At 39.7% G+C, this 27,020-nt stretch overlaps 1 protein-coding gene across 3 annotated transcripts; it reads right to left on the reverse strand.

Moving 5' to 3' along the window:
• Positions 1–468: 468 nt before the first annotated feature.
• ildr1b (immunoglobulin-like domain containing receptor 1b) lies at positions 469–20,041 on the reverse strand. Of its 3 annotated transcripts, XR_008603240.1 has the most exons (10): positions 19,756–20,041; positions 15,519–15,689; positions 14,205–14,354; positions 11,961–12,080; positions 11,185–11,331; positions 8,294–8,419; positions 6,135–6,985; positions 5,560–5,672; positions 5,056–5,192; positions 469–2,730 (listed from the first exon to the last, which is right to left on the reverse strand). XR_008603240.1 is itself a non-coding variant. In XM_055015239.1 (9 exons), the coding sequence occupies exons 1-9, from the start codon at positions 19,802–19,804 to the stop codon at positions 2,700–2,702; spliced, it is 1,782 nt and encodes a 593-aa protein (XP_054871214.1). In that variant the 5' UTR covers positions 19,805–20,041; the 3' UTR covers positions 469–2,699. The 3 variants fall into 3 exon arrangements, 2 of the variants coding, with proteins under 2 accessions (XP_054871214.1, XP_054871215.1); XM_055015239.1 differs by lacking the exon at positions 5,560–5,672; XM_055015240.1 differs by lacking the exons at positions 5,056–5,192; positions 5,560–5,672 and having other exon boundaries at positions 19,756–20,040.
• Between the last annotated feature and the right edge of the window lie 6,979 nt (positions 20,042–27,020).

Below are 27,020 nucleotides of genomic sequence, written 5' to 3' on the forward strand. Positions count from 1 at the left end.
AACATTTTAAACTCTAAACAAAGTGAAACAGACAAAGATAAACCCATGTGAGCGCTGCATGTTTTAATAGCAGCCAGTGGCTCCATCTGCAGGAGCTTCCAGGTTCTCCCAGTCTGAGGCTCTGCAGTGAACTAACCGTATACGGAAGATCTAGCTTCACCTGTGCAGCAACCCAATAAGGCAACATCTGCAGATTTAGTGTTTTTGTCCAGATTCACAGGAACATACCGCATCAAACAGCAACACAAATTACAGCCTCAAAAATGATCATAAAAGGTAAATAAATGTGAAGATTACTGCCTTTGTAAGGGTGAGACTTATTGCTTTTAGACAGCATTTCTTCTAGCAATTTAGAAAGTTTACTAAATAATTTGGCAGCCGAGTAAAATTTCAACCATTTCATATTTTATGAAGTGATGAACACAATCCTAAAACCAATAACCCCACAAATCTACAGATCACATAAGATAAAGATAAAGTTCTTTATTTCTCCCCACTCCAGGGGAAATTTACATTGTTACAGCAGCTTTATTTACAATATATACAAGGGTGAAAAAAATTTTTAACAGAAAAAAAATAAAATTAAAAATAAAAAAAAAAACAGCCACAAATCTGATGTACAGAACACACGATTCACCTTTCTGCACTGAAACACTTTCACGTTCTGATCTTATCCCCCTTTCATACATCAAGTAAAAATTGCTCATTTTAAATCTGCATTTTGTGTATTTACAAAAAAAATCCCATTATTGTTTTGATGTTGTATTTTTTTTGCTATCAGGTAGTTTGCAGTAATGAACTAAAATAAAAACAGCGTCACAAAAGTGTAGAAGAATTAAAGACGCAGCTGATATTTGATTTTAGTGCCACAAAGTTCCAAACAAACCTGCAAGTAATCAAATTAAAACCTGCAGATCTAAGGCAAAGGGGGACTTCACCACTTTGGTAATAAGTGTCAGGATCCATTTTTAAATAAAGCTTTTGAATTCAAATTAAATCTAAGAACATAAATGACCCACTTCACTAGCTGTATAGAAAATGTTTTATTAAAAACATACATGTCATAATGGTACATCTGTATTAGTGTTCATAACATAAGCAAACATTAATGAAAATCACAATTATTGTGTGTTATTGTGGGTCCAGTAATTACAGCAGAATCTTCCACTAATCTGTCTGTTTTCTAGAAATGTCTATGTAGTGTAGCTTGTATTTCTGCTGCCTTCTAATGTTATCATGGACAAATACATCTGAAATAAAATTCTTTAAATAGTTGAGTTAATTACTGTAAAAAAACAAAAACACATCCACAGTCTCTGTCTTCTAAAAAAGACACATAACAGGTCCACAATGACAAACCTACATACTCCATAAAATCTTACAGTATTCAACAATCTGATTGTTGAAACTTTGATATCTGCTTCACCAAAAAGACAATTTATCCATCACCAAAACGATAGCACAATTACAGATGACAGCGTTAGACAGCAGGACAAGAATCAAACATTAATTATCTCAATAGCAAGAGATCAGACTGAAGCCTCGTCCATCAGCACAACATGTCTTTAAACAGGGTTTATTATTCTCTACATAGAATAAGAAATGAAAATGCAAAACTGAGCAGAAGCCCTGTTAAGGGCACGACAAACCACCAGGTGGCACTATGACACTAACCTTGTAGCCATTAGGGGTGTATTATGTTGTTTTTCTTCCATTTATATAAAAAAATACAGGAATTTTCATCAGAGTAATTAATAACTCAATTTGGAAAGAATTCATTATTCTGGAATGATCATGGTGATTCTGTTTGTGAGTGTATCTGTTTGGAAATAATAAAAAGATTTAAAAACAGCTGAAAAAATCAGCTGGGAACTTTTCTCAAAACTCTGAATACCATTTAGACCTGACGTTGTACTCGACACACGCCATTCTGGGCACGGATTTAAATTTTTAACACAAATAAGTTGTGAACAAAAATGAAGTGAAGAAAAACAAACTCACTGGATTCAAAAACTCTTAAATCAGAGTAAATGGTGTGATATCAGGCAGCATTCTCTTGAAAATTAGTCACAGAAAATGACAACTGTTTTCGTTTAAGCAGCAAATTAAAGTTGTAGCATGATTAAATTCTGTTAATTTTTCGTGCACTTCCAGCAAATTGGCTGCAATAACTACTAAAGTCTAAAAAGTGCCGTAAAAAGATGAGCATTAGTTTGGGCACGCCAACAGCTGCATAAAATCACTTCTTGTAAACAACAGAGGTTTTGTATTCAGGCAAGCAAATGCACAATTTCCTCAGTTTTCCCTGTTAATGTAAACTGAGTCTCTGAATGTCTTCACAAAGGAGAACGTTTACCAGAACCTGAGTTTCTACGGATCTAAAATTGCCTACATGCAAATGAAAAACACATTGAAAAAGCTGTTTAAAAAATACCCCTGTACATGTGGACGAGGCCTAAATACAACTACATCTTATCTGCATTATACAGCCTTAACTGCCCTCTTTTTCAGCATACATAAAAATACAGTGCTTACAGAGTACAACTATAACCATACAGTACATTTTCACTATTCAAATTCACAAGAACAACTCTAATTTTCAGCCCACAGGACAGATTAAGGTACCTACTCTTTGTCTTCATGTTCGCCGTTGTGGAAATATTCAGGAAAAGGTGAACAGATAGAAATGTTTCAGATGACTACGCTGGTGCTGCTATGGGAGCTTCTATCCTACGAGACAGAAAAGTGACAAATGAGAGATTAAAGTCAAAAATGGAGATGATTTGACACATGCAAGTCAAAGGAAAGATGAGATGAAGGAAAGAAAGCAGTCAGCACTAAGATCTGTGCAGGTGTATTTAAGTAAAGCAGAAATTTGAGATAATGATGTTAACATCCTGATGCCAAGCAGGTGCAGTATTTACTATTTTATTTAAGCATCTTAGCTGACAAACATTTGTTAATTAAGATTAAAGTACCACTGAGGATGATGGGAAAGTCACTGGTTTTGCAGCCATTTAGCTGCGTTTCAGTCCCCATACCACCAAATCATTCAGCATGCCAGAAAAAGATTTTGTATTTCCCCAGTACATAGTATGTCAGATGCATTATGTCCAAAGCTCTACTACATCTGGAAGCAGCTTCCAGCATGCAAGTCACAATGCTTTTCTGGTCATTCTCACACACAGTTCTACAGGTATGTCAGGAATAAATAAGCTTAAGCAGACATTCATATTCCGAATGCAGGGAACAAAACTGTCAAGATGTGATATTATGATGAGGTTTCAGTTGTGTACTTAATGTATGGAAGTGTCCATTTAGGACAGCTGCAGTCCTTAGTAAAGGTAAAAACAAAAAGTATGTGATTTGGAATCCACAATATATTTTCCACTTTAGAGCTAGATTTAAATCGAAGTTACAGTTCATCCTGAGCAGACATCTGTGTCAATCTGTCTGAGAGCTAAGGAGAGATTTCACTTAAAAAAAACACATTTATAAACCTCATGATGCTCAGACCATGGATGTCTGTACAACATGCACTGATAATATCTCCAAAACCAAAGGAACAAGGGACTGATGAAAACTTTTGATTGAAAAACACCTTAAACGTAGTAACTACTTGCATGAGAATTTAGACTTTTACATGATGTGTGAGTAACAATTAGAAACCCCCCTAAATGTACGATTATTTAACGCCGTACTACTGAACTACTGTTGAGTTTTTTCACAGTGCTGCTGTGGAGCTGATGTCTAATCCATCTGACTGGTGACTGTATGCCGACCATGTGGATAAAGTATTACATGACCACGAAGCTGCCATTAATCATCCAGTTCCATCCCTGCTAACGTCTTGGGACGGCTGCCTCCCATGACCTCTTAGAACCTCTTAGAACCGGTGTAGCTGGAGCCCACTGCTGGTCACTCGTTAACCTACATGTCCACTGTGAACTACTGCACAAACCCAGCTCTTGCCATTCAAACATGTTTAAAAGCCAGTTTTTTGCACTCTTATATACCAGTCGCACAGGATTAGTACCACCGGGGATCTCTGGTAATTTGTGAATTATACCTCCACGTCTGGGGCTGCACAGTGGTGCAGTGGTTAGCACTTTCACCTTGCAGCTAGAAGATCCCTGGTTCGCGTCCCGGCTTTCCCGGGATCTTTCTGCATGGAGTTTGCATGTTCTCCCTGTGCATGCGTGGGTTTTCTCCGGGTACTCCGGCTTCCTCCCACAGTCCAAAAATATGCTGAGGTTAATTGATCATTCTAAATTGCCCGTAGGTGTGAATGTGAGAGTGATTGTTTGTCTCTGTATGTAGCCCTGTGACAGACTGGTGACCTGTCTAGGGTGTCCCCTGCCTTCACCTGAGTCAGCTGGGATAGACTCCAGCGCCCCCATGACCCTAGTGAGGATTAAGCAGTGTATAGATAATGGATGGATGGATGGATGGATGGATGGATGGATGGATGGACCTCCACATCTGTGTTTCCTGCAGTGCATTCACACGGGATAAGCGAAGTCTGTATTTTACTGGAATTTACTGACATTACAGCCCAGATATGTCAAATCTGTTGATGAACCAACGGCGTCACCATGACAACATAATCTGTGCTTTCCAGAACCCTCTGGCCGATACGTCGCTGTTAAAGCCTGTGTTGGAACAGCGCTATTGGTAGAGTCTCGTTAGCTTTAGGCACAAAAACCACTGGCTAGGTTCATGGAGAGCTTGTGGTTTGGTTAAAATGATCACTTTTAATGTGGTATGTCGTCGTCATGGCAACAGTAAACACATCTACAGCAGCAACGTGACCTGAGAACAGTGGGCAGCGTTGTCAAGGTAACGGGCCATCAGGGCGTTTGGATTCAGCCTGTTGAAAGATATGCCTAGAAAAATGTTTCTTACCGCACGCTGCTACACATCCCACAGGATTAATAAAGTATCTATAGATCTATCCATCCATCTGTCTGTCTGTCCGTCCGTCCGTCTATCTATCCATCTATAGGATAGCGTTACTTTTTTCACTGACAAATCAGTAAGAAAGGATGGTTTTACCTTGCTGACATGCGAGCTGCTCCATGAACCGGGACGAGGGGGACTACACCCTCTAATACCTGGGACTCCATCCTCCAGAGACCACCGGACAGCGGGGGGGCGTGGCCTATCTGACAGATTCTGACAGATCTGTCAGACTGGTCACATGATAAAAAGGACACGTCAGCACACGCCAGATGACGCTCTGAAGAAGACTGCAGTTGCAGTTGAAACATGTCAGCTAAGGTAAAACCATCTTATTTTTGATTTGTCAGTGTAAAAGAAATAACGTTATCCTATGATAGTCAACAACAAAATGAACATCATCCATCCATCCTCCATCCATCCATCCATCCTCCATCCATCCATCCATCCATCCATCCATCATTCAGCCTCCATCCATCCATCCATCATCCATCCATCCATCATCCATCCATCATTCATCCTCCATCCATCCATCCATCCATTCATTTATCATTCATTCATCCATCCATCCATCCATCCATCCATCCATCCATGTCATACTTCTCAGTTTCCTCCCAGATTTCCCTCTTCTTGTTGTTCTGATTTTGTCGTTTCTGTGAATGCTCCACGGGTCTGTTGTGCATTGGCCTACTCCTGCATTTACACCTGAAATGCTGCCCAGAAAGAGGTAGAAGGCATGCAATAAAAAAAAAAAAAAACCTAAAATCCCCCCCAATCACTGAGATGCAGACTCACATGGGACTAGCATTATCAATAATGCAATATGGGAGGGAATTTACACTTTACAATGTACAGACATGAGACATTCACACAGGATTAAGATCACAGGCATTCTCTACTATTATTGCACATCACCACTGGTCCTGAGGTGATACTAATCCCATGGGAATAGGGCTTTAGTCTGGATTGTGACTGAATGATGCTGTCCCTGGAATAGTACTGTCAGTATGAGTATTTGGTTTGCAGAATCTGGAACACTGTTGGGATATCTCACTCTGCATCAAAGCTGTGGACTGACTGATACAAGCAGGGTTAGAAAGAGGTCAGGCCTTTAAAAAGCAGACAAATATAACCACACTAGCGAGCATGTGTCAGTAGTTGTGAGTTGTTCTTACAGAAAGGCGGTTGTAGTTCCTCCTGCCGTTACTGCGTCCAGCCTGGATCTCGATGGAGGAGTAGCTGGGAGGCTTCTCTGGCCAGTCGCCGCCTCTACCTCCTTTTCCCCTCCTGCTGTCCTCCTCCTCTGAGCTCCAGGATGCTCTGCGGTGCTGAGGAGGAGAATAGCTCCTCTCCCTCCGAGCTGTTCTGCTGTGCAGCTCCTCCATCAAGTCGTCTCTGCTTCGGGCTCGTGGTCTGGATCCACCTCCTCTCCTGCTGTTGGAGCTTCCTCGGTCATTCCTCGACCCTCTGTGAGGTTCTCTTAGCCGCCTGGCGTCCCGATCCGAATCATCGCTGTAATCACGCAGGATCCCCCGTCTGGGAGGAGAGACGTCTCCGTGCCTGTATCCACGGCGGTCGCTAGGGAAACCAGAGCGGTTGGTGCTGCCGCTGGACCGGCTGGACATCCTCTGGCCTCCTCTGGCTGCATCTCTACTTCCAGGAACACGCTGGATAATAGGAGGCAGAGTGATCACCCTCCTCTCCACCCCTCTCACCCCCATCTCATCCAGCGCAGACAGCATGCTGGGAGGTCCAGGGGTGTAGGGGACGGCTGGAGGGGCCACCTGGGGCTGGGGGTGGGACTGTAATGGGTGCATGTTGTGGACTGGAGCCATTTGAGGCGCCACGACGTCCAGCCCTCTCACCTGGTTCTCCAGATAGTCCAACACCTGGTTGGTACCTTGAATGCTGCTACGCATGCTACCGTTGACATGATGTGGAGGAGGAGGAGGCTGCAGGGCCATGGGAGACAGCTCCATGGGAGCCATGGAGAAGTTCTGCTTGGTTGGGTAGTCTGCATATGAACCTGGAGTCAAAGCAGCAGAAATCAGAGGTATGAAACAACAACTGAAACTAAAACAACCTTTTAAAAATAAATTTGAAGCAGCATAAACACAACAGTTGAATGTTTTAACCTCATGAAGCTGTCAGTTTTTACATCCAGCAGTTATGGTACAGTACTATCATTCACTTCAGGTCTTTGTTTTTGGCCACCTGATGGATCTGACTCCAGTATTCACTCTCCTTTAGCTCTGTTTTTGATCTCAATCTACCACTAAGAAAAATATTTATCTCTCTAGCTGCTAACTGCTAAATATCTGTTGTTTCGTGCTGGACAGGTCATGTTCAGTGGCGTTTTTGAAGCTTTTTTCACTGAAAACACTGAAAGCAGTAAGAGTGTTGATAGTGAACCTGAACAAAGACGCTGCAAAACAATGAGGTGCGACACTCCTCTTCTGAGCTAAAGGGAGGCTCAGGGTGGTCACAACAAAAACCTTCATGTATTCACCAGCTTCCCTTAGGAGGATTTGCTTTCAGTACATTATGTTCTATTAGTCATAAACTCACAGTGAGTTTAAGGACTAAAATCTATTTGAATAGTATTACTGTACACAAAACAAATAAAAGAAAGCTCATAAGCTCACCTGGTCTGCCTTTAATTATTACACTTAGAAATCAAATTTAGAGGCAACAGTGAAGTCTTTGTGAAGTTTTTGTTTCTGTAATAACTATCTAAAGGGTGGAGCTTCCTGGGGTACACAGCTCAAAAGAATATCTGCACAACTCAAGGCTGAACCCGTTTTTGTTTTTGTATTTAGTTTAATCTTTTTAATTTATCTTATATTTATTTTACCTTATATTTGTTCTTAACTTTTTATAGTATTACCCTTATTTCTGCACTGTGAATGGATGTGAGAACCATCATTTCGATTAACTGTGTACTGCATACATTGCTGAATGACAATAAAGCTGAAGTTGAGTTGAAAAACACCAATCACATGCATGTTAGAGGGAAAAGTAAGAGGGAAATTACTCTCTATAATCAAATTTTTAACGTTGCAATAAAATCCTGTGTTTTTCTTTGAAGTCATTTAATAAAGACACTATTTAAGTTTTGCTATTTTTCAAAAGACAAAAACAGTTCTAGTCTTTGTGATATTTGCTGATATAAATGTATATAAATGCAGCAGTTTGCATAGTGTCAGTGTTTTATTTGACATCATTGTGTCCTCCAGCTTCTGAAGCCAAACCAAACACACGTCCTTGAATGATGCAACAAAGCATTCAAAGACGGATTAAAGGTTGATTCTTATTGTGCTTTTGTGCCACTCACCTGAATAGAGTAGGGGGATGCCCTGGGAGGAGACGTTGGAGCTGATGGGAGCGTAAATGGGCTGACCGTTCATCCAGGGAGCCATGGCCTTCTGAGCCTCTTGCAGCATCCTGTGCTGCATCACAGCTGGAATCAGAGCCCCAAATAAGCGATAACAGCAGTTCACATTTTGATTTACACACTAATAATAATAATAATAATAATAATAATAATAATAATAATAATAATAATAATAGTAATGTGCATGATACTGTTGAAGATTAAAAAAGAACAATCAGTGGATCATGCCAGTCACACAACAGACATTTACATTTCCACTTCTCCTGCATATGTCACATGTCAAAGCATCTTCAGCTAAAAGGAACTGTTTTTTAAAATCTTTTTTAAATGTGTCATACTACTGATGTGTCTCATGCATCCTGGGATTTTATGACACACAGCGACACATCCGGCAGCTGACATTCATTTACAAAAGAAAGATCACTGCTGCATACCACATCAACGCATGTTCGGAAACAAAGAAGGCCAAACAAGTTTTGCACGTGACTACAATTAGAGCAATAAAATATGAGCTCTCTATCCAACACACTTTCTCTTGTGTATTTGTTTGTGAATATCAGCAAACAGCAGTGATTAAAAAAATGATCCAAGAGCATTTACTGAAGTGCAAAATTACTTGAAAGTTGTTCAAAATGTCTCAAAATGTAAATGGTCTGTATTTATATAGTGCTTTACTATACCTGTAACGATACCCAAAGTGCTTTACATTATACATCACATTCATCCATTCACACACACATTCACACACTGATGCTGGGAGCTGCCATGCAAGGCGCTAACCACGACCCATCAGGAGCAGTTAGGGGTTCGTTGTCTTGCTCAGGGACACCTGGACATGGGCTCTCTAGGCCAGGATCAAACCGGCAACCCTCCAGTACAAGACGGCCACTCTACCCACTGAGCCATGCCGCCCCCAAAATGTGTTCAAAACAACTCGAAAACTGTCCAAAATTACTTAAAAATATTGCAAAATGACTCAGAATTTGTTCAAATTAACAATTTTAAAGTTATTATGGCTCATTATCCTGTTGCAAGACCCATGACCTGCGACTGAGACCAAGCTTTCTGACACTGGGCAGCACATTTCTCTCTAGAATACCTTGATAGTCATGAGATTTCATTGTACCTGCACAGATTCCAGACACCCTGTACCAGATGCAGCAAAGCAGCCCCAGAACATAACAGAACCTCCTCCATGTTCCACAGTAGGGACAGTGTTCTTTTCTTCATATGCTTCATTTCTGCATCTGTGAACATAGAGCTGATGTACCAAAAAGTTCCAGTTTTGTCTCGTCTGTCCATAGGACATTCTCCCAGAAGCTTTGTGGCTTGTCAACATGCAGTTTGGCAAATTCCAGTCTGGCTTTTTTATGATTTGTTTTCAACAATGGTGTCCTCCTTGGTCGTCTCCCATGAAGTCCACTTTGGCTCAAACAATGACGGATGGTGTGATCTGACACTGATGTAGCTTGACCTTGGAGTTCACCTTTAATGTCTTTAGAGGTTGTTCTGGACTCTTTTGTTTCCATTCCTATTATCCATCTCTTCCATTTGTCATCAGTTTTCCTCCTGTGGCCACGTCCAGGGAGGTTGGCTACAGTCCCATGGATCTTACATTTCTGAATAATATGTGCAACTGTAGTCACAGGAACATCAAGCTGCTTGGAGATGGTCTTCTAGCCTTTACCTTTAACATGCTGGTCTATAATTTTCTTTCTAATCTCCTGAGACAACTCTCTCCTTGGCTTCCTCTGGTCCATGTTTAGTGTGATACACACCATGTCACCAAACAGCACAGTGACTACTGTAACCCTATAAATAGGCCGACTGACTGATTACAAGTTTGTAGACACCTGTGATGCTAATTAGAGGACACACCTTGATAGAACATGTCTCTATGGTCACATTATTTTCAGTCTTTTCTAGGGGTACCATCATTTTTGTCCAGGCCTGAGTTTATTTTTTAAAATAATTCTGTTGAACCACAGTTCAAAAGCAATGTCTGATTTTCATTGATTCATTTTCATAGAATTTTTATTTATTATAACTTTTGTCAGATTCAAATTATTTCTGTGACCATTGTGGGTTTTTCTTTCATTAACCGAGGGGTACCAACTATTTTGTCCACGTGTGTATATAGTTAAGATCAGTACAGATGCAGTACTTTTATTTCAGTTAGTGTATTTATAAATTGTCATTTCTACTTAAGAAAAGTTTGAATCCTTTTTGTACCACAGAAGTGTCTGTCTCCTGATTCAGTCAGGTGACTTTACCTTTAACCCTCATCAGTACACTTGGCATCCAGCTGGACCCCAGTAGTATTTCATCTGTTTCACATTTCTGTACCTGTCCATATCCTCTCAATGTATATTTTCCTAAAACGTGAGTCGTCTGTACATACAAATATGAAAGAAACAATGAAATTACTATTGATGGTTACTGATGTGTATTGCTTACAGTATTAGTGTGAGAACTCCTGAACTGAAATGAAACACAATGCAACTGCAGCAGTCATCACAAGAGCAGCACAACACAAACATACACAAATTAAAGACACACAGTCTGGCTGGGATCTAGCTGGGGTCCCCAATGGACCCCAAATGATTTTTCTATATTTACACCACAAATCTGGTTGGAATCCAATACGCTTTGGTTATGTGATGGCAAGTATGTGGGAGACGACTAGCTAAAGGGACTGAAAAATGCAACTTACAGATAAAAAAATATGACAAGTTATATACCCCTGGTGTCCACATGGACCCAGGTGTACTGATGAGGGTTAAAGCAGCTGTGAGTGAACAGCAAACCAGCAGCACAATCGTCTCTTGTACCTTTTTCTGGGCAGCAGCAGGTCTGAGGACAGCATGGACAGCGGACATAGCAGCAGCACCTCTGTGGGCAGCACTGACAGCAGCAGATGCAGAAGAGCATGATGAGCATGAGAGCGCCGATGACGATTAACAGAACCGTCAGCCAGTCTGGAACACGAGAGGAAAATAGGATTACTGACACAACTACGGATAGTTCAGTGTTTGGTGTATTTTATTTGACTCTGAGCGTCACAAACTTAACCCTCCTATTGTCTTCATTTACAGACACCAAAAATATTGTTTCCTTGTCTGAAAAAAATCCAAAAATTCAGCAAAAAAAATCCCCCAAATTTCTGAAAATTTGCAAAACCTTCAGGAAGAAAATTCCAATAATTCCTTAAAAGTTTCCCCTAAAAGTTTTATTTTTTAAAAAAATCCCTCAAATTTGGCAAGAACATTCTTGTAAAAATCTTCCAAAAAATCCTAAAAATATCTAAAGTGATTCCATATATATCAGTAAAACTTCTAATATTTTCTTAAGAACATTCACATAAGAATCAACCAAAATCCAGCGAAATTCGCTGGATTTTGGTTGATTTTTTGTGAATGTTCTTAAGAAACATTTTTAACATTTCTTTTTTTCCACCAAAAAATGTTCAAAGATTTCCCAAAAATGATGAAAATGTGGACATCAGAAGTTTCACTGTGACAATATATATTTTTTCCACATTTTCAAACTTCAAAACAGGTCAATTTGGACCCGCAGGACGACACGAGGCTTAAATGAATCCACTTACGGAACACGATGAGTTTGACTTCTCGATCTGAGTCTCCTGTCGTGTCTCCAGCAGCATCGATGTTGCAGAAATACACCCCGTTATCCCACCACATCACCTCAGTGATGACCAGGTCAGCCTCTGTTGACACAAAGCAGGACTTTAGCTTCAGGGAGCAGTTTCGGGTTTCCTCTGAAATGACTCACTGCAGTAAAAATAAAAGATGCTCAGTGAACAGTTTTTGCTCAGAATGTGATGATAAGTTGACTGAACGATTAGAATGTGCTGCCTTCGCTAATTTGCACCACAAATACTGGTTGGTTCGACTAATTATCATCAAGTACAGCAACAGTTAACAGCTGAATCCTTCATGTTGTGCAGCTAGCCGCCTCTGTCTATGATTTTATAACCCAGCATGATGGGAAGGAGGACAGATGGCATCCTGTAAAATCATCACTGAATAGGCAAATAATAATACAGTATTATGTAGGCTGGAATAAAACCAGTCGAGCGGAGCAATGCGTGACCACATTCAGCACGTGCACGTTCTGTTAGCGAGCTGCTGTCATGGTTTGTAGGATAATGTGTAATATTCATATGTATACTGCTGAATTTCACACATTTCATTAGCATTTAATAAACAATCTGACTACTGAAGAATATGGATAACCTTTTTAAATGCTATTTTTGGACATTGTTTAACTTTAGCAATGAAATTGTGCTTCTAATTAATTTTCAGTGTTTTTTTTCCACTTTAACCTCCTGAAACCTGGCGACCACATATGTGGACATCTTTTTTTTCAAAAAGAGCGTATTGTTGATTGTTATAATACTATTAATAATAACAACAACAATAATAATACTAACAATGTAAATATAATATACTTATAATATAAATCAAATAAACCTAGTAAACATAATAATTAGATATTAGTTATTATCCAATTATTAGATCTATTGGTTACTGCAGCCAAAGCTCTGGTCTGAGGAGGTTCAGACTAGCTCAGTAGTCCAGGTTGAATTTCTGTTTAATCCACTGAGAATACGGTGGTTAGAAATATCTGTAGTCATTACACTTCGTTTGCTTGAACTTGTACAGAAATGAGGATAAAAGCAGTGATTCTATAAAGTGATGCATTTACTGGAGATCACAATAAAAACCCTCTTAAAGAATTTAAATATTTAAACAGTCAACAGTTCTCCTTTCCTTCTCATTCTAAGCTTTTTATGTATTTCTATTATTTTCTACATTGTAAATTAATACTGAACACTATTTTATTTACAACATGATTCTATTTGTGTTCTTTTATAGTTTGGATGTCTTCAGTTTTAATCTATAATATATAAAATAATTAAACTCATTGAATGAGAAGGTGTGTCCAGATGTTTGACTGGCAGTGTGGATATAATAACCACCCTGAACAAAATGAAACTACATCTATTTTTTATCGGCTGCTGTTTCTTTTTAACATTTCTTTTAGACATCTGTACTTTGTCAGTTTGTGTTTTAAATGGGTTTTCATTTGTTGTATTTTTATTGTTGGAGCCTGTCAAAGGAGAATTTCAGTCACTGTCTGTGACAAACAAAGTTTATCCATCCATCCATCCATCAATCCATCCATCCATGCATCCATGCATCCATGCATCCATCCAACCATCCATCCATCCAACCATCCATCCATCCAATCATTCATCCAACCAACCATCCATCCAACCATCCATCCTACATCGATCCATGCATCCAACCATCCCTTCATCCATCCGTCCAACCGTCCATCCAACCATCCATCCAACCATCCGTCCGTCCATCCATCGATCCATCCATCCATCCATCCATCCATCCATCCGTCCGTCCAACTGTCCATCCAACCATCCGTCCAACCATCCATCCATCCATCCAACCATCCATCCATCCAACCATCCCTTCATCCATCCGTCCATCCAACCGTCCAGCCAACATCCATCCATCCAACCATCCATCCATCCATCCTCCATCCATGCATCCAACCATCCCTTCGTCCGTCTGTCTGTCCATCCATCCATCCATCCATCCATCCATCCCTTTGTCCGTCCGTCCATCCATCCATCCATCCATCCATCCATCCATCCCTTTGTCCGTCCGTCCGTCCATCCATCCATCCATCCATCCATCCCTTTGTCCGTCCGTCCGTCCGTCCGTCCGTCCATCCATCCATCCATCCATCCATCCATCCCTTTGTCCGTCCGTCCGTCCATCCATCCATCCATCCATCCATCCTTCCTTACTGTTCTGAATGGTAATCTTGCGTTCTCTGTAGTCTGCTCCCAGGATGGGTTCATTGAGGCCCCTCTTCTGAATCACTGTCCGGACGGTGCGCTGGCGGTCCGGACAGTCGTTGGAGGGGTCCTGACCCAGTTGCAGAGCCGCCTGATAGGCTTCAGACACAGAGAAAAATAGTGGAATAGGTTCAGTTTATCACATTTTTAAAATCATATTCTCTAATAGAGCCACACACACAATACCAGAACCCTGACACCATTAATCCCAGTATTTAGACCTGCCCTCACTGTTTTTTGCCACCAGATTTGCTGTTTGACTTCTAGAGAGATGTTTATCACCTAGTATTGATTCATTGTCTGCTTGTGTTAAATTTTAACTTGTTACTTTGGAGTAGGAGTGCAGGTTTCTTTCATAGGTTTTGGAATCATTTACAGTACAGTAAAGAAAAACACAAAAGTACACAATATCATCCACTGCATTTTTTGGGTGCACTTTTGTGTAACAAATATTCTAAAGCCAATATTTGACCACATGCCTCTCTCTGTTTGGAACAATCCAGAAGCAAACATTACTCAGTTTTATAAGAGTATGAGCACTTCTTCAGCTGCTGGGTTTAACCTCTTAACATCCACCTTGTTATGACTAAAAACATAAAAAGTTTGGAATCATGCAGCGATAGCAGAGCTGGTCTGTGACTGAACTGTTGTGCTGCAATGCACCATGGTAGTTTGGGGTGTTGGGGGTTTAAATGTCATTACTGTGTTTTATGTTAGTGTTCCAGTGTTATTAGTGTTTGTGTTTTATTGTTTTTGTGGTGTAGTCAGCCTAGTTAGTTTGGTTCAGTGTTATGTTGTCAGGAACGTGAGTGTGAAGCGGGTTTGATCACTTCCTGTCACATTTTCTATACTGGTGCTCTATGTGTGTGTCAAAATAAAAGCATCTGCCAGTTGCAGAGCACATAAAAGGCAGATATCCTTTCTCCAGTTGTTCTTCAGTGAGTGAAAAGTGAACTGTGATATGGTGAGGGACCACTGCATTCATGCTTCCACACAATAATGCAAAACACAGGAGTTTGATGCTGCAGAAGAGGCTTCACATCCCGAGTTCTGTAGGATTTCGTAAACAAAAGCATCTGGTTAAAGTTAGTAAATTTCTTCTTCTTCTTCTATAAAAACTAAACTAATCTTCAGAGCTCCACAGAATTAATGCAAACCTCTGTGTCCTTTTTAATGCACACCACTTTTTTTTCCATCACATTCTTCGGTTCGGCAGCATAGTTGCACATAAATATGACATCCTCCTTCCACCTGCAGCCTCACCTGTGGAGTAGTACTCCAGTATGGGGTCTTTGCAGAAGGATTTGTACCTCCAAGTGACCAGAACATCCTGAGGGTTTGCTGAAGTTGAGTAATCGCAGCGCAGAATGATGCTGGCGAACAGCATCGTCCTCCTCTCCGTCTGCGGAACGATCACCTGAATGGACAGCAGCTCTGGAAGGAACAGAGCGGTGAGATGAAATGGAAGAAACATGGAAAACAGCAGCAGGAACAGAAACATGGAAAACAGGAGCAGGAACAGAAACATGGAAAACAGCAGCAGGAACAGAAACATGGAAAACAGCAGCAGGAACAGAAACATGGAAAACAGCAGCAGGAACAGAAACATGGAAAACAGGAGCAGGAACAGAAACATGGAAAACAGGAACAGGAACATGGAAAACAGGAACAGGAACAGAAACATGGAAAACAGCAGCAGGAACAGAAACATGGAAAACAGCAGCAGGAACAGAAACATGGAAAACAGGAACAGGAACAGAAACATGGAAAACAGCAGCAGGAACAGAAACATGGAAAACAGGAGCAGGAACAGAAACATGGAAAACAGGAACAGGAACATGGAAAACAGGAACAGGAACAGAAACATGGAAAACAGCAGCAGGAACAGAAACATGGAAAACAGCAGCAGGAACAGAAACATGGAAAACAGGAACAGGAACAGAAACATGGAAAACAGCAGCAGGAACAGAAACATGGAAAACAGCAGCAGGAACAGAAACATGGAAAACAGCAGCAGGAACAGAAACATGGAAAACAGGAGCAGGAACAGAAACATGGAAAACAGGAACAGGAACATGGAAAACAGGAACAGGAACAGAAACATGGAAAACAGCAGCAGGAACAGAAACATGGAAAACAGGAACATGGAAAACAGGAACAGGAACAGAAACATGGAAAACAGGAGCAGGAACAGAAACATGGAAAACAGCAGCAGGAACAGAAACATGGAAAACAGGAACAGGAACAGAAACATGGAAAACAGGAGCAGGAACAGAAACATGGAAAACAGCAGCAGGAACAGAAACATGGAAAACAGGAACAGGAACAGAAACATGGAAAACAGCAGCAGGAACAGAAACATGGAAAACAGCAGCAGGAACAGAAACATGGAAAACAGCAGCAGGAACAGAAACATGGAAAACAGCAGCAGGAACAGAAACATGGAAAACAGGAGCAGGAACAGAAACATGGAAAACAGGAACAGGAACATGGAAAACAGGAACAGGAACAGAAACATGGAAAACAGCAGCAGGAACAGAAACATGGAAAACAGGAACATGGAAAACAGGAACAGGAACAGAAACATGGAAAACAGGAGCAGGAACAGAAACATGGAAAACAGCAGCAGGAACAGAAACATGGAAAACAGGAACAGGAACAGAAACATGGAAAACAGGAGCAGGAACAGAAACATGGAAAACAGCAGCAGGAACAGAAACATGGAAAACAGGAACAGGAACAGAAACATGGAAAACAGCAGCAGGAACAGAAACATGGAAACAGCAGCAGGAACAGAAACATGGAAAACAGCAGCAGGAACAGAAACATGGAAAACAGCAGCAGGAACAGAAACATGGAAAACAGCAGCAGGAACAGAAACATGGAAACAGCAGCAGGAACAGAAACATGGAAAACAGCAGCAGGAACAGAAACATGGAAAACAGCAGCAGGAACAGAAACATGGAAAACAGCAGCAGGAACAGAAACATGGAAAACAGGAGCAGGAACAGAAACATGGAAAACAGCAGCAGGAACAGAAACATGGAAAACAGGAGCAGGAACAGAAACATGGAAAACAGCAGCAGGAACAGAAACATGGAAAACAGCAGCAGGAACAGAAACATGGAAAACAGGAGCATGCACAACTCAAACTACAGTCACTTCAGACTAAAACACTCGAGTGTTTTCTCCTGAATGCCGGATCAGTAAGAATCTGAGTGGACTAGTTAACAGTTTACTCCACAAGTCTTTAACTGCAGCAAGTTTAGAAGTAATAACAGCTGTCAGTCACCGTACATAATGTTGAGCTTAGAAAAACCTGACCGATGACAGGAGATTCTGCTGATGACAGAGGAAAAATATCACTCAAGGTTGAAAGTAAAAGTTAAGAACTTTGTGTCTCAAAATATGATCAAAATTAGGGCTGCACTCAACAGATATTTACATTTTTTTATGTTAATTTTCTACTACTTACTGAGGAATCAACTGCGATTACAGCTCTAAGATGGATTAGACTCATTATTATTAATAGGAAAAGTCACACAAATCATAAAAGAAGAAATGAAGACATTCACAACAACACAAAAACAATGAAGGGCATAAGCACAAAACAAATATTTGCTAACGCTATTCTAAATATGATGTAAGGACTGAATTTATTAGTAGAATAACTGATTAACAGATGATTCAGCTGCAATTATTTTCAATAACTGACAGAGTTTAAGTTCTTTTCTAAAGTAAAAATATGTTGGTTTCTTTTAAACATGTCTCATACGATAAAAACTGATCTTTATTGTTGTTGGGACAAAGATGACGGTATTTTCTCATTATCAAAGGATAAAACAATTCATTGATGAGGTGCTCGGCAGAATAATCAACGCTGAAAATTACCGGCACTGATTAAAATCACTGATCACCACAGAACCTTTTATTTAAGAACTGAATGTAATCAACGTTAGTTTTCTGTCAGTGAACATTTCTGCAGAACATGGCGAAAACATAAAGTACAAGATTTTACACAGATAAAAAAAATACTTGTAGAATAGGAAAGATGCTAACTGTCAACTATTAAATTAATCAATGATTTTAATAATCAATCATTAATTTTGTGGATTTTGTAGCGTCTTTGTCCCTCTGACAGGAAACTGAATATTTTTGGGTTGTGGATAAAAACTTGAGGATGTCATTTTGGGCAGTTTGCACCATTTTCTCACATTTTATATCATTAGTTATATTGACAGGCTGCATAATTATTAGAAAGAATCATTGGTTGCAGCCCTACTTGAGTAAGAGGAAATGAACATTTTCTGACATTATTTAAGGGAAAGTACATCCATTAGACCTTTTTGGGTCAAGCTTTCTGTGTGGGTGGTTTTGTCAGTAATCCATTTACAGTGAGTCCTGAATTACAGGTGATATATCCCAAACACTAAATATGTCAAAATGTGCAGTTTCTGTTATTACAAATGGGCACAATCCCAGATGGAAAACGGTAAAAATCCAGATTAATGGGTACTTTGGAAAACAGAATTACACTCGAGAAAAGTTTAAAGTGTTTGTGGAGTTTTCAGTCATAATTTAACAGAGAAAAACAAAGAAAAGCAAGATGCATAAAAACATTATTAATTTAAAAGTTTGCTTTGATTTAAGTAATAATAATAATAGCATACTAAAAACTTCATTTATATAGCACAGTGTTCACAGAAAATCAAACAAGATGTAGGAGAAAGTCAGAGCAGTCAGTTAAATAGTAAAAATGAAACTAAATTAAATTAATAATTAGCTGGATATATCATAACAACAAAGGAAGTAGGCAGTTTGAAAACTAAAGAACAAGACTGAGGGTTAAAATGAGAAAATAAAGATTTTAAAAAATCAGAGATTCAAAAAATTAGAGAGGACATCACACCAAAGAACCAGGCAGCTAAAAGTCAAATAAAACCAGAGAGAACATCTGAAATAAACAGGACAGAATACAGAATAAAACTCTAAAACTAAATAAAGCTAGAAGCAAACCTCACATCAGAGCAAGTCTGTAAAAGAAGTGATTGAAAAGAAATAGTTTTATTTAGTGTTCCTTCTGTCACAATAAAATGATAACAGATAAGTGGAGTTTTATTTAAGATTAATAACATATTTATGAATAATAAACATTTAGAAATTCTAAGCTAAGCATTAAATTCAGTTATTTGATAGGAAAGCTGAAATTTATTTTGTTTATTGAAAAGGGTTGTGTTCCTGTTTGGATGAGACATTTTATCTTTATTTTAGAGGATTTCTACAGAAATCTAGTGGTGCAGTCACGTGACAGGTCGGCCTCGTCCTGTTTACACCTGTCGATGATTAACCTGAACACTAAACTCTTAGTTTCGACTGTTTGCTTAGAGTGGCGTCTCTCCACATTCCTCCGTAAAAACAAGAAAAAAAACCGCGGCATATCGGTATTTTGTATGACCTGTAGTCGGTCAGAGAGTTTACTATACAGAGTTTAAAGCCTCACCTGTCGGCAGGTGAACCAACACCAGCGCCATCAGTATCGTGTTTCCCATCTCGCTGCTCTTTATCCTCCAGCGGAAGCTTCACTCTCTACTGTCCGATAGGAGACAGAAAATCCACGAAGAATCCGGAACATGTGCAGAAATCCTTCATGGGTCAGAGTTAGTGTGGGTTTAGTTTCTGCACAGGAACCAGAGTTTCCCTCAGAACAGCAGGTAGTCCGCTCAGGGAGAACAGAGAACAGGGTTCGGCTTTACAGCTGCAGAGTCGGAGGTGAATCCTCCCCCTCCCCCTCCCAGGTTCAGGTGACATCACAGGCCCCGCCCCCTCTGACAGGTGTAACATGGAGGACAGAAAGGAGGAGCAGACTGTCCCAGAGACTGACCACACATGAAGTAATCCTCTCAAAGCATCAAGAAACGACAAGAGCTGATTAGCTTGAAAGCTTCAGGGCATAAAATATGAATTTTGATGAGATATTAGTGTTTATTAGTGTTTGTTTTCAAATTTTCCGTTGACCTACTTACAGGATGTTGTTGCTTGTTTTTTTGTTTTGTTGTTGTTTTTTGTGTAAAATCTCAGGAACTATTAAAGAGAAAAATTTGACAGTTTTGCTGTTATTTCTCATTGTGCTACTGATTGAGAATCTACACTGATAGACAAAAAGTCTGATTATGGCTGAGTTGAAATATGGTAAAAAAAAAAAAAAAAAAAAGTCCTTGTCAAAAGTCATCTTTGAGCACACAATAACAAAAAACACTAATAATGTCGGTCAATCTATAACTGAGAGACTTCTGAAGTCCATGGGATACATCTGCATACATTTTATTAAAAGTAAAAAATAATGGTTATGTTCATCATGATCATGTCTTTACAAATTCCTTCATTATTTCTTATAGAAAAAAATTACTTATTAATAAAAATGGCTGGATATCACTAAAATTTCAACTAAATACGGTAACCGTCTGAATTTAATACCAACCACCTTCTAATCTTTATCTTTATCTTTATTGGTCATTGCACATTTTCATATACATATACATATACATATAATGAGCTAAACAATAATAAAATGAGTTTATTCAGAAATAGTTTGGATTGTGTTCTTTTATTAAGTTGACATAATTATGACACATATTTCTTTTTGGGCAATATATCACATTTTATATGGAAAATAACTAATTAAATCCCTTTCAGCTAAGTTCCTTGTTACAAAAACACCTCTCCAGGTGTGTTAATTCCAGATCACATGACCTGCTCCACATGATGTCATTTCCTCCTGAAGTAAAGACTGGCCAGACTCCAAGGCTTTCTGACTTATTTAATATCAAGCGGTCAACAGGTTTACTACAATATCTTTAGACATCAGTTGTATATATAATATTTAGAAGAATCTTTCTCTAAAATGCTATGTGGTGTTTGGTTATAGGCGCTCATGTTGGTTTTAGGCCTGAAAACAGCTGAAATGTGAACTATGATACAAAAAGTCCTGCAGTTTTATATCAACCCATGTTTAAGTCAACTAGTGAGAGTTTCACAATAACACAAAACATTTAGAATACTTTAAAAATTAAAGTTATTTTCACTTAACTTTAACGAACTGATAGAGCATCTATGGCAAACTGTACTGCAAAAACAAAATATTAATAGATAGTAGAAGTAGAACAGAGTTCTGGAGTTTTAAATTGGATTATGACTGAAAAGGATAAATGAAAAATATGTCCATATTAAAAAATCTTGGTTATATTTGGTAAATTAGTATTTATTATGCTTTTTAAACAGCATTTACTTGTTTTAGGTATTTTGATTAATCAACTGACTTTTATTTTTAGGTAGCCAATGCAGACATTCTGTTTTTTCTATATTCAGGAGATGGATCCCATGAAATTGTTATTTTAGGTCTATTTTTATAGCTAAAACCCCAAATACTTTAATATCAATCTAAAATAACAACAAAACCAGAGAACATAAGGAAAACTAACATACTTTCAGACAATAAATCAGGTAGTATAAAGGCATAAATTCATGAAAATTGTTTTTTTCCTCCTATAAATCCTTTATGGGCTCCTCAGAAAGTGCTCATTGTTTAAGTGAGTCTCTTCTTTTACAGTTTTGAAAGTGAAAACTCTCACATGAAGAAACAGCCTGATGTAGTTCTAATCGCTTTCACAGGGTTGATGGATCCATTCTTCATGTGAACGTCCACTCCATCAGATTTAAGGCTTGTTTACTCTCAGAGGTACAAAACAGACAGAATAATCGGAATGTACTGAGCGGAGGAGAAGCAGGTCGGTTCTTCCTGCATGACGGTTTTCATAATGTTTTTCTTTTTTGGCAAACAGCCGACTGTAAAGTTCCCTCTCAGATGAGTCGTGTTGAGCGAGTGTTGGAGCTCTTTGTATGAGGATGTTTACACCTCTTACCGACGGACCCAGACCCTAAAAACACAAAACCAACCTGCCCAATTCAGCTCCAGTGCAGCTCTCAGCTCACTGAAATGTGCTCCAAACCCGAGAAAAATGCGGCAGAAATGAAAAGCTTTGCCATCACATGTTTGTGCCTCTTTCCTGCCAGTTTCTTAATTCCTTCTTTGTTACTGTCTGCTAAGGACAAGCAGCACCTTTTATTTAGTGTGTCTTGGTGTTTTACAACCTTATCAAATGTGTTTTGGATTTGTTTTTACTGATTTAGCCTCATTTTGCCCCTAATTTAATGAGGAAATAAACAGTAGCAACCCACCAAAAACACAAAACAGACAAAAAATTATGACAGAGATACACAAACAACCACAAAAAAACCCCCAAATGACTACAGAGACCCACAGAAAACATGAAGTTACACAAAATGGCTCCACAAAGAAGAAAATTCACAAAAAGATGCACAAAACCCTGAACTAGTTTCTCTGAACATCCCACAGCTGCAGTCAGGCTTTCCATCAGTCCAGTTCTCTGTTTATTTAAATGTGTATATCTGATAAGCTATGATAAAAAACACACTCTTTGTCCAAGTTACACAAGAATTATCACAAATATTATCAGGCACAATAACCACTCAAAGATCGGACTCCGTTGCAGACAATAAATATTTTCTAGCAGAATCAACGGCACCAAAACAACTGATTAGTCGAGTTCTGCCTAAATCTGAAAACTTGCATGACCTACAACGAATGTGCATGTTTAAATAAATGAGTGAATAAAGTTAGGTTTTATTTTTAAGTCTAAAATCACACATTAAGTCCATTAATCTGAAGAATCAGATATATTCAACATGTGCAACAGCTTAACTTTAAGCCCCATCCCACAAAAAGCAGGGAAAAAGTTCAAGAAAGTGCAGCAGAAACTGACAAACATGCAGCAAATGTTGTTTCCAGAGATGAATAAATTTAGAGTATGGACAATCGGGACAGTTAATCATCAGTGTATGAGATCATAGTGTTTCTGTTAAAGGTGGAAACTTCCTTTTCAAATGTTTAATCGGTTTTTAGTTCTGGGAAAAACACACAAGTTTGTATTTGCTTGTATTTGTGATTATTTCTAATGCTTTATGTAAAATTATTCAAAAGACTTTGAATGTCACTTTGGACTTGAACATGGTTGTAGGTTTTTTATTATCTGGCATTTTATTGACCAAATGATGAGGGTCAATATATAGATTTGTCTCATAGTCAACATTTTTGCTGTTTTCAGGCCTAAAATCAACATGACTGTCTATAACCAAACACCACATGGCATTTTAGAGAAAGATTCTTCTAAATATTAGATATACAACTGAGTAAAACTGAAATTGAAAGTTATTACTAAATTCAGACAGTTATTTGACATTTTAGTGATATCCAGTGTTTTTTTATTAATAAGTGATTGTTTCCATAATAAATAATGATGGAATCTGTAAAGACATGATCATAATAAACATTTTTTTCTACTTTTAATAAAAATGTATGCAGATATATCCCATGGACTTCAGAAGTCCCTGTTATAGATTGACCCATAAATTGATTGATCAAAGAATTAACAGTCAGATAAATTAATAATGAAAGTAGTTGTTAGATGAAGTCTCTGCTGTATGTTTGTTCTGTTTATATGAAGAAGAGTGGAGACTTCAGTCGAGTTTTCTTTATTCAAAAAGTAATTAAGCAGTGCAATTACAGTCTGCAGAACAGATTCAAGGTGCAGCATTTTTATACAGTACACAATGAACAACAGACAGATGCAAAAAAACACACAACGTGATCCTGAGTTGCAGAGTACTGAGGGAGGATATGCAGACTGGAGGCAGCTGAGTGATACACAAACTATTCTGAGCTTGGCAAATAGTAATAATAATACTAATTAAAAAAAGCATCTTGGCACAGGTGAGAGACCAGTCACACAACTCAACAAATTCAACAACTAGAGCACCCGCAACACACAACAGTCTGTAAAGTATACATGTACAAATACACAAATATAGTTCATGCATGAATAAAATGCAGAAACTGTCAGAAATGACTGCTCATGCTGCTCTGTGCACGTTCATTTTCAGTCCGCTACAGCTGTTTGTCGGTGGCGTTATTTCAGTGGGATGAGCCAGGCTTCATGATTCTGATGGAGGAACTGTTAGCTTCTCCTGCGTAGCTGCAGGACGGTTTTAGTGAGCGGACTGGCGGTGCTGAGGGCTGGAAGTATTGTCACACTATGAGAGTGTCTCTGCTCAGTGCAGTGCTCTGTTAGGAAAACACACCGAGAGCCACAAGTTAGAGACGTCACAGTGATGCTCATGCGCTGTTAGTGCAGCCTGATGGATGAACTCTACTATGAATGACAGAAATCATGCAGCTGAAGTTAGTATTTGGATATTTAACGAGCTGGTGAGCGTTTAAAACACTGAGGGTTGCAAGCGAAGCCATGTTATACATACAAGCAATTTCCTTTCTTTAAAAGTAAAAAAATAATGCTACTGCTACATATAAAAATCAAAGATTCAGTGTTCAGACCATCAATCTGATTCACACAAGGCACAAGAGACAAACACATTATGTACAAAATACTGTAAGACATGTTCAGATATGAAAAGACAGAGTTTATTCTGTTTTTCTTATTGTCAACAAATCCGGGACCAAATCCAGCGCTAATGCTTCATCCGCCCTGCTCAGCCCAACCCACTGCTTCCTACTGAACACAGTTAACCTCAGTTACACGTCTGTCCACTTGGTGGCACCAGAACAAACTGTAAACACTGATGTTGACCATGTTCAATCCAGCTTTATTGATACAGCAACAGTTGACAACATGCGCTATCTAAGGACACTTCATAAACGACAGTCAAGACCTTCCACCAACAAATCCAGCTATTCCCTTTGAGCAAGCACTTTGGTGACACCGGGAAGAAAAGATTTAACAGGAATAAACCTCCAGTAGAAGCAGGTTCAGAGACAGTGGCTGTCTATCTCCACTGAACTCCCCTGAAAAGACCTTAGTATTCATCTGGAGTTGTGTTTCTGACCACCCAACCAATCAAAGCCCAACAGTCATGCTCTTTTTAACACTATTTTTAGCAGTAAATTAATACACATTGGGAGTGCTACAGATAATTCATGGCAGCAGGATGGTGTATGTGGTACAGCATCACATCAACTTAAAGTTTATTAACCTCTGAACCATGAAACCAGCCAGCAGGTTGGAGAGGAATGTCATCTTTAAACAACTGCCAAATTTAGACCATAAATAAGAGCAAGAAGCTGTAAAAACACGGAGAACTGTCAGATTTTCAACTTTCAAATGGTCACTGAACTACTCATTATGCAAAACATGAAAAAGGAACCAAATCTAAGCTTAAAATGGTGTTAATTAATGAAACCATTTTACTCTGCATGTTTTATTTGAAATGTTGATGAAAAACAAACCATTTGCTTGAATCAGATTCTGTAGAAAACAAGAAGTATGCTCAGCTCATCCTCAGGTCATCCTTGCATTTATTAGTGACTCGGGTACTAAAAAAAAAAAATCACTTCTACTTTAGTTTTTTTTCTTTGGTTATGATTTATGACATTATATCCTGCATCATACTAAACAGACAACATGTTTGAGTTCTCTCCACTTTTATCCACTATTGTGCAGTTTCCATCGTGGTGTTTAATACTGTCGTGAAAAATGAGCCCACAGTGAGTAAAAATGTGACAGAAACAAATAAAAGCCCAGAAACTGCGGTTCAGAAATTCAAACTACATATTTCCCACTACATGTGACTCTTTGTTTGTTTTATAGTGTTTTAGTAGTTATCCTCCACAGAGAAGAGTGTTCAGTGATCAGTTCAGTGCTGCTTTTGGAGCTCTCATAGTATTTGCTGACAATAAGAAAAATAAAGGATGTGGCCACACTTATCCTGTGAGTATTTACAGGATTCAGAAGCAGTTTTCCTGAGGAGCAGAGGAGGAAGGAAGTCCTTGTTCCTGCTACAAGTAACTCACCAGGTTTCGGCTCCTGTCTCTGTCCTCTCGGGGCCCCGGCAGTGTCTGGGACGTCCCCAGGTGGGGCCGGGTGTAGGAGAAGGGCCTGGAGGCTGCTTCACTGCTCCGGTATCTGTCTGATCGGGGAGGATCTGCGGTGCGGTACCGGTCCACGGTCAAGTCGTTCCTGCGGTACCGCTCGGCCTCCCGCTCAGAGTACGGAGGTAGAGGGTCCTCGTCTTCTGGACGGTTGCTGGGCGACCGGCTGTAGTAGCTGTCCTTTCCCCTGGAGCTGCCCTTAGAGGGAGTGTCGCTGTCCTCGTCCAGCCTCCCAGCGCCGCCCCGGCCCCTCGCCTTGCTATCCAGGACGCTGCTGAGGAAGGCATCGTCGTAGCCTCTGCTCTGAGGCGGTCCAGAAGGCCGATCGCTGTCCCACGTGTCCCTTCTCTTCTGAGGCAACGGTGAGGGGCTGCGGCGACCCCAGCCGTCGTCCTCGTCCCGGTACAAACGCCTGGGAGGGCTGTAGTCCCGCTCATAGGGCCGGCCCGGAGGCTCGGCCCGACGACCCCGAGAGCCGTAAGAGCGAGCAAACTCCTCCAGCTCGTCCAGGGAGCCGGTTCGCCCTCTTCGGCTCAACGTCTTTCTCCGCAGGTGCTCTGAGCGAGGGTTCCACCTGCAGCAGGACGGACAAACACAACTCACACATGTTCATAACAGAGTACAGAAACGTGGAGATTGTTCATGTTAGTCCTGGAATTCTCAGTGTTTTCTCCTCTTTTATTCATACTAGTGGCATCTTTCAAAGGAGGTCAGTGTCAGTCCTGATTTAAACTTCTCAACCAGGA

This window comes from Amphiprion ocellaris, chromosome 11, assembly GCF_022539595.1.
Source record: "Amphiprion ocellaris isolate individual 3 ecotype Okinawa chromosome 11, ASM2253959v1, whole genome shotgun sequence".
NCBI classification, from domain to species: domain Eukaryota; kingdom Metazoa; phylum Chordata; class Actinopteri; family Pomacentridae; genus Amphiprion; species Amphiprion ocellaris.

Coding starts and splice junctions, on each gene's coding strand:
- ildr1b (XM_055015239.1), bottom strand. CDS start 19,804: ATGGGAAACACGATACTGATGGCGCTGGTGTTGGTTCACCTGCCGACA. Junction 8,420..11,184: donor CTGCTGCTGCCCAGAAAAAG/GTACAAGAGACG, acceptor CTCTGATTCCAG/CTGTGATGCAGCACAGGATG. Junction 6,986..8,293: donor CATCCCCCTACTCTATTCAG/GTGAGTGGCACA, acceptor CTTTGACTCCAG/GTTCATATGCAGACTACCCA.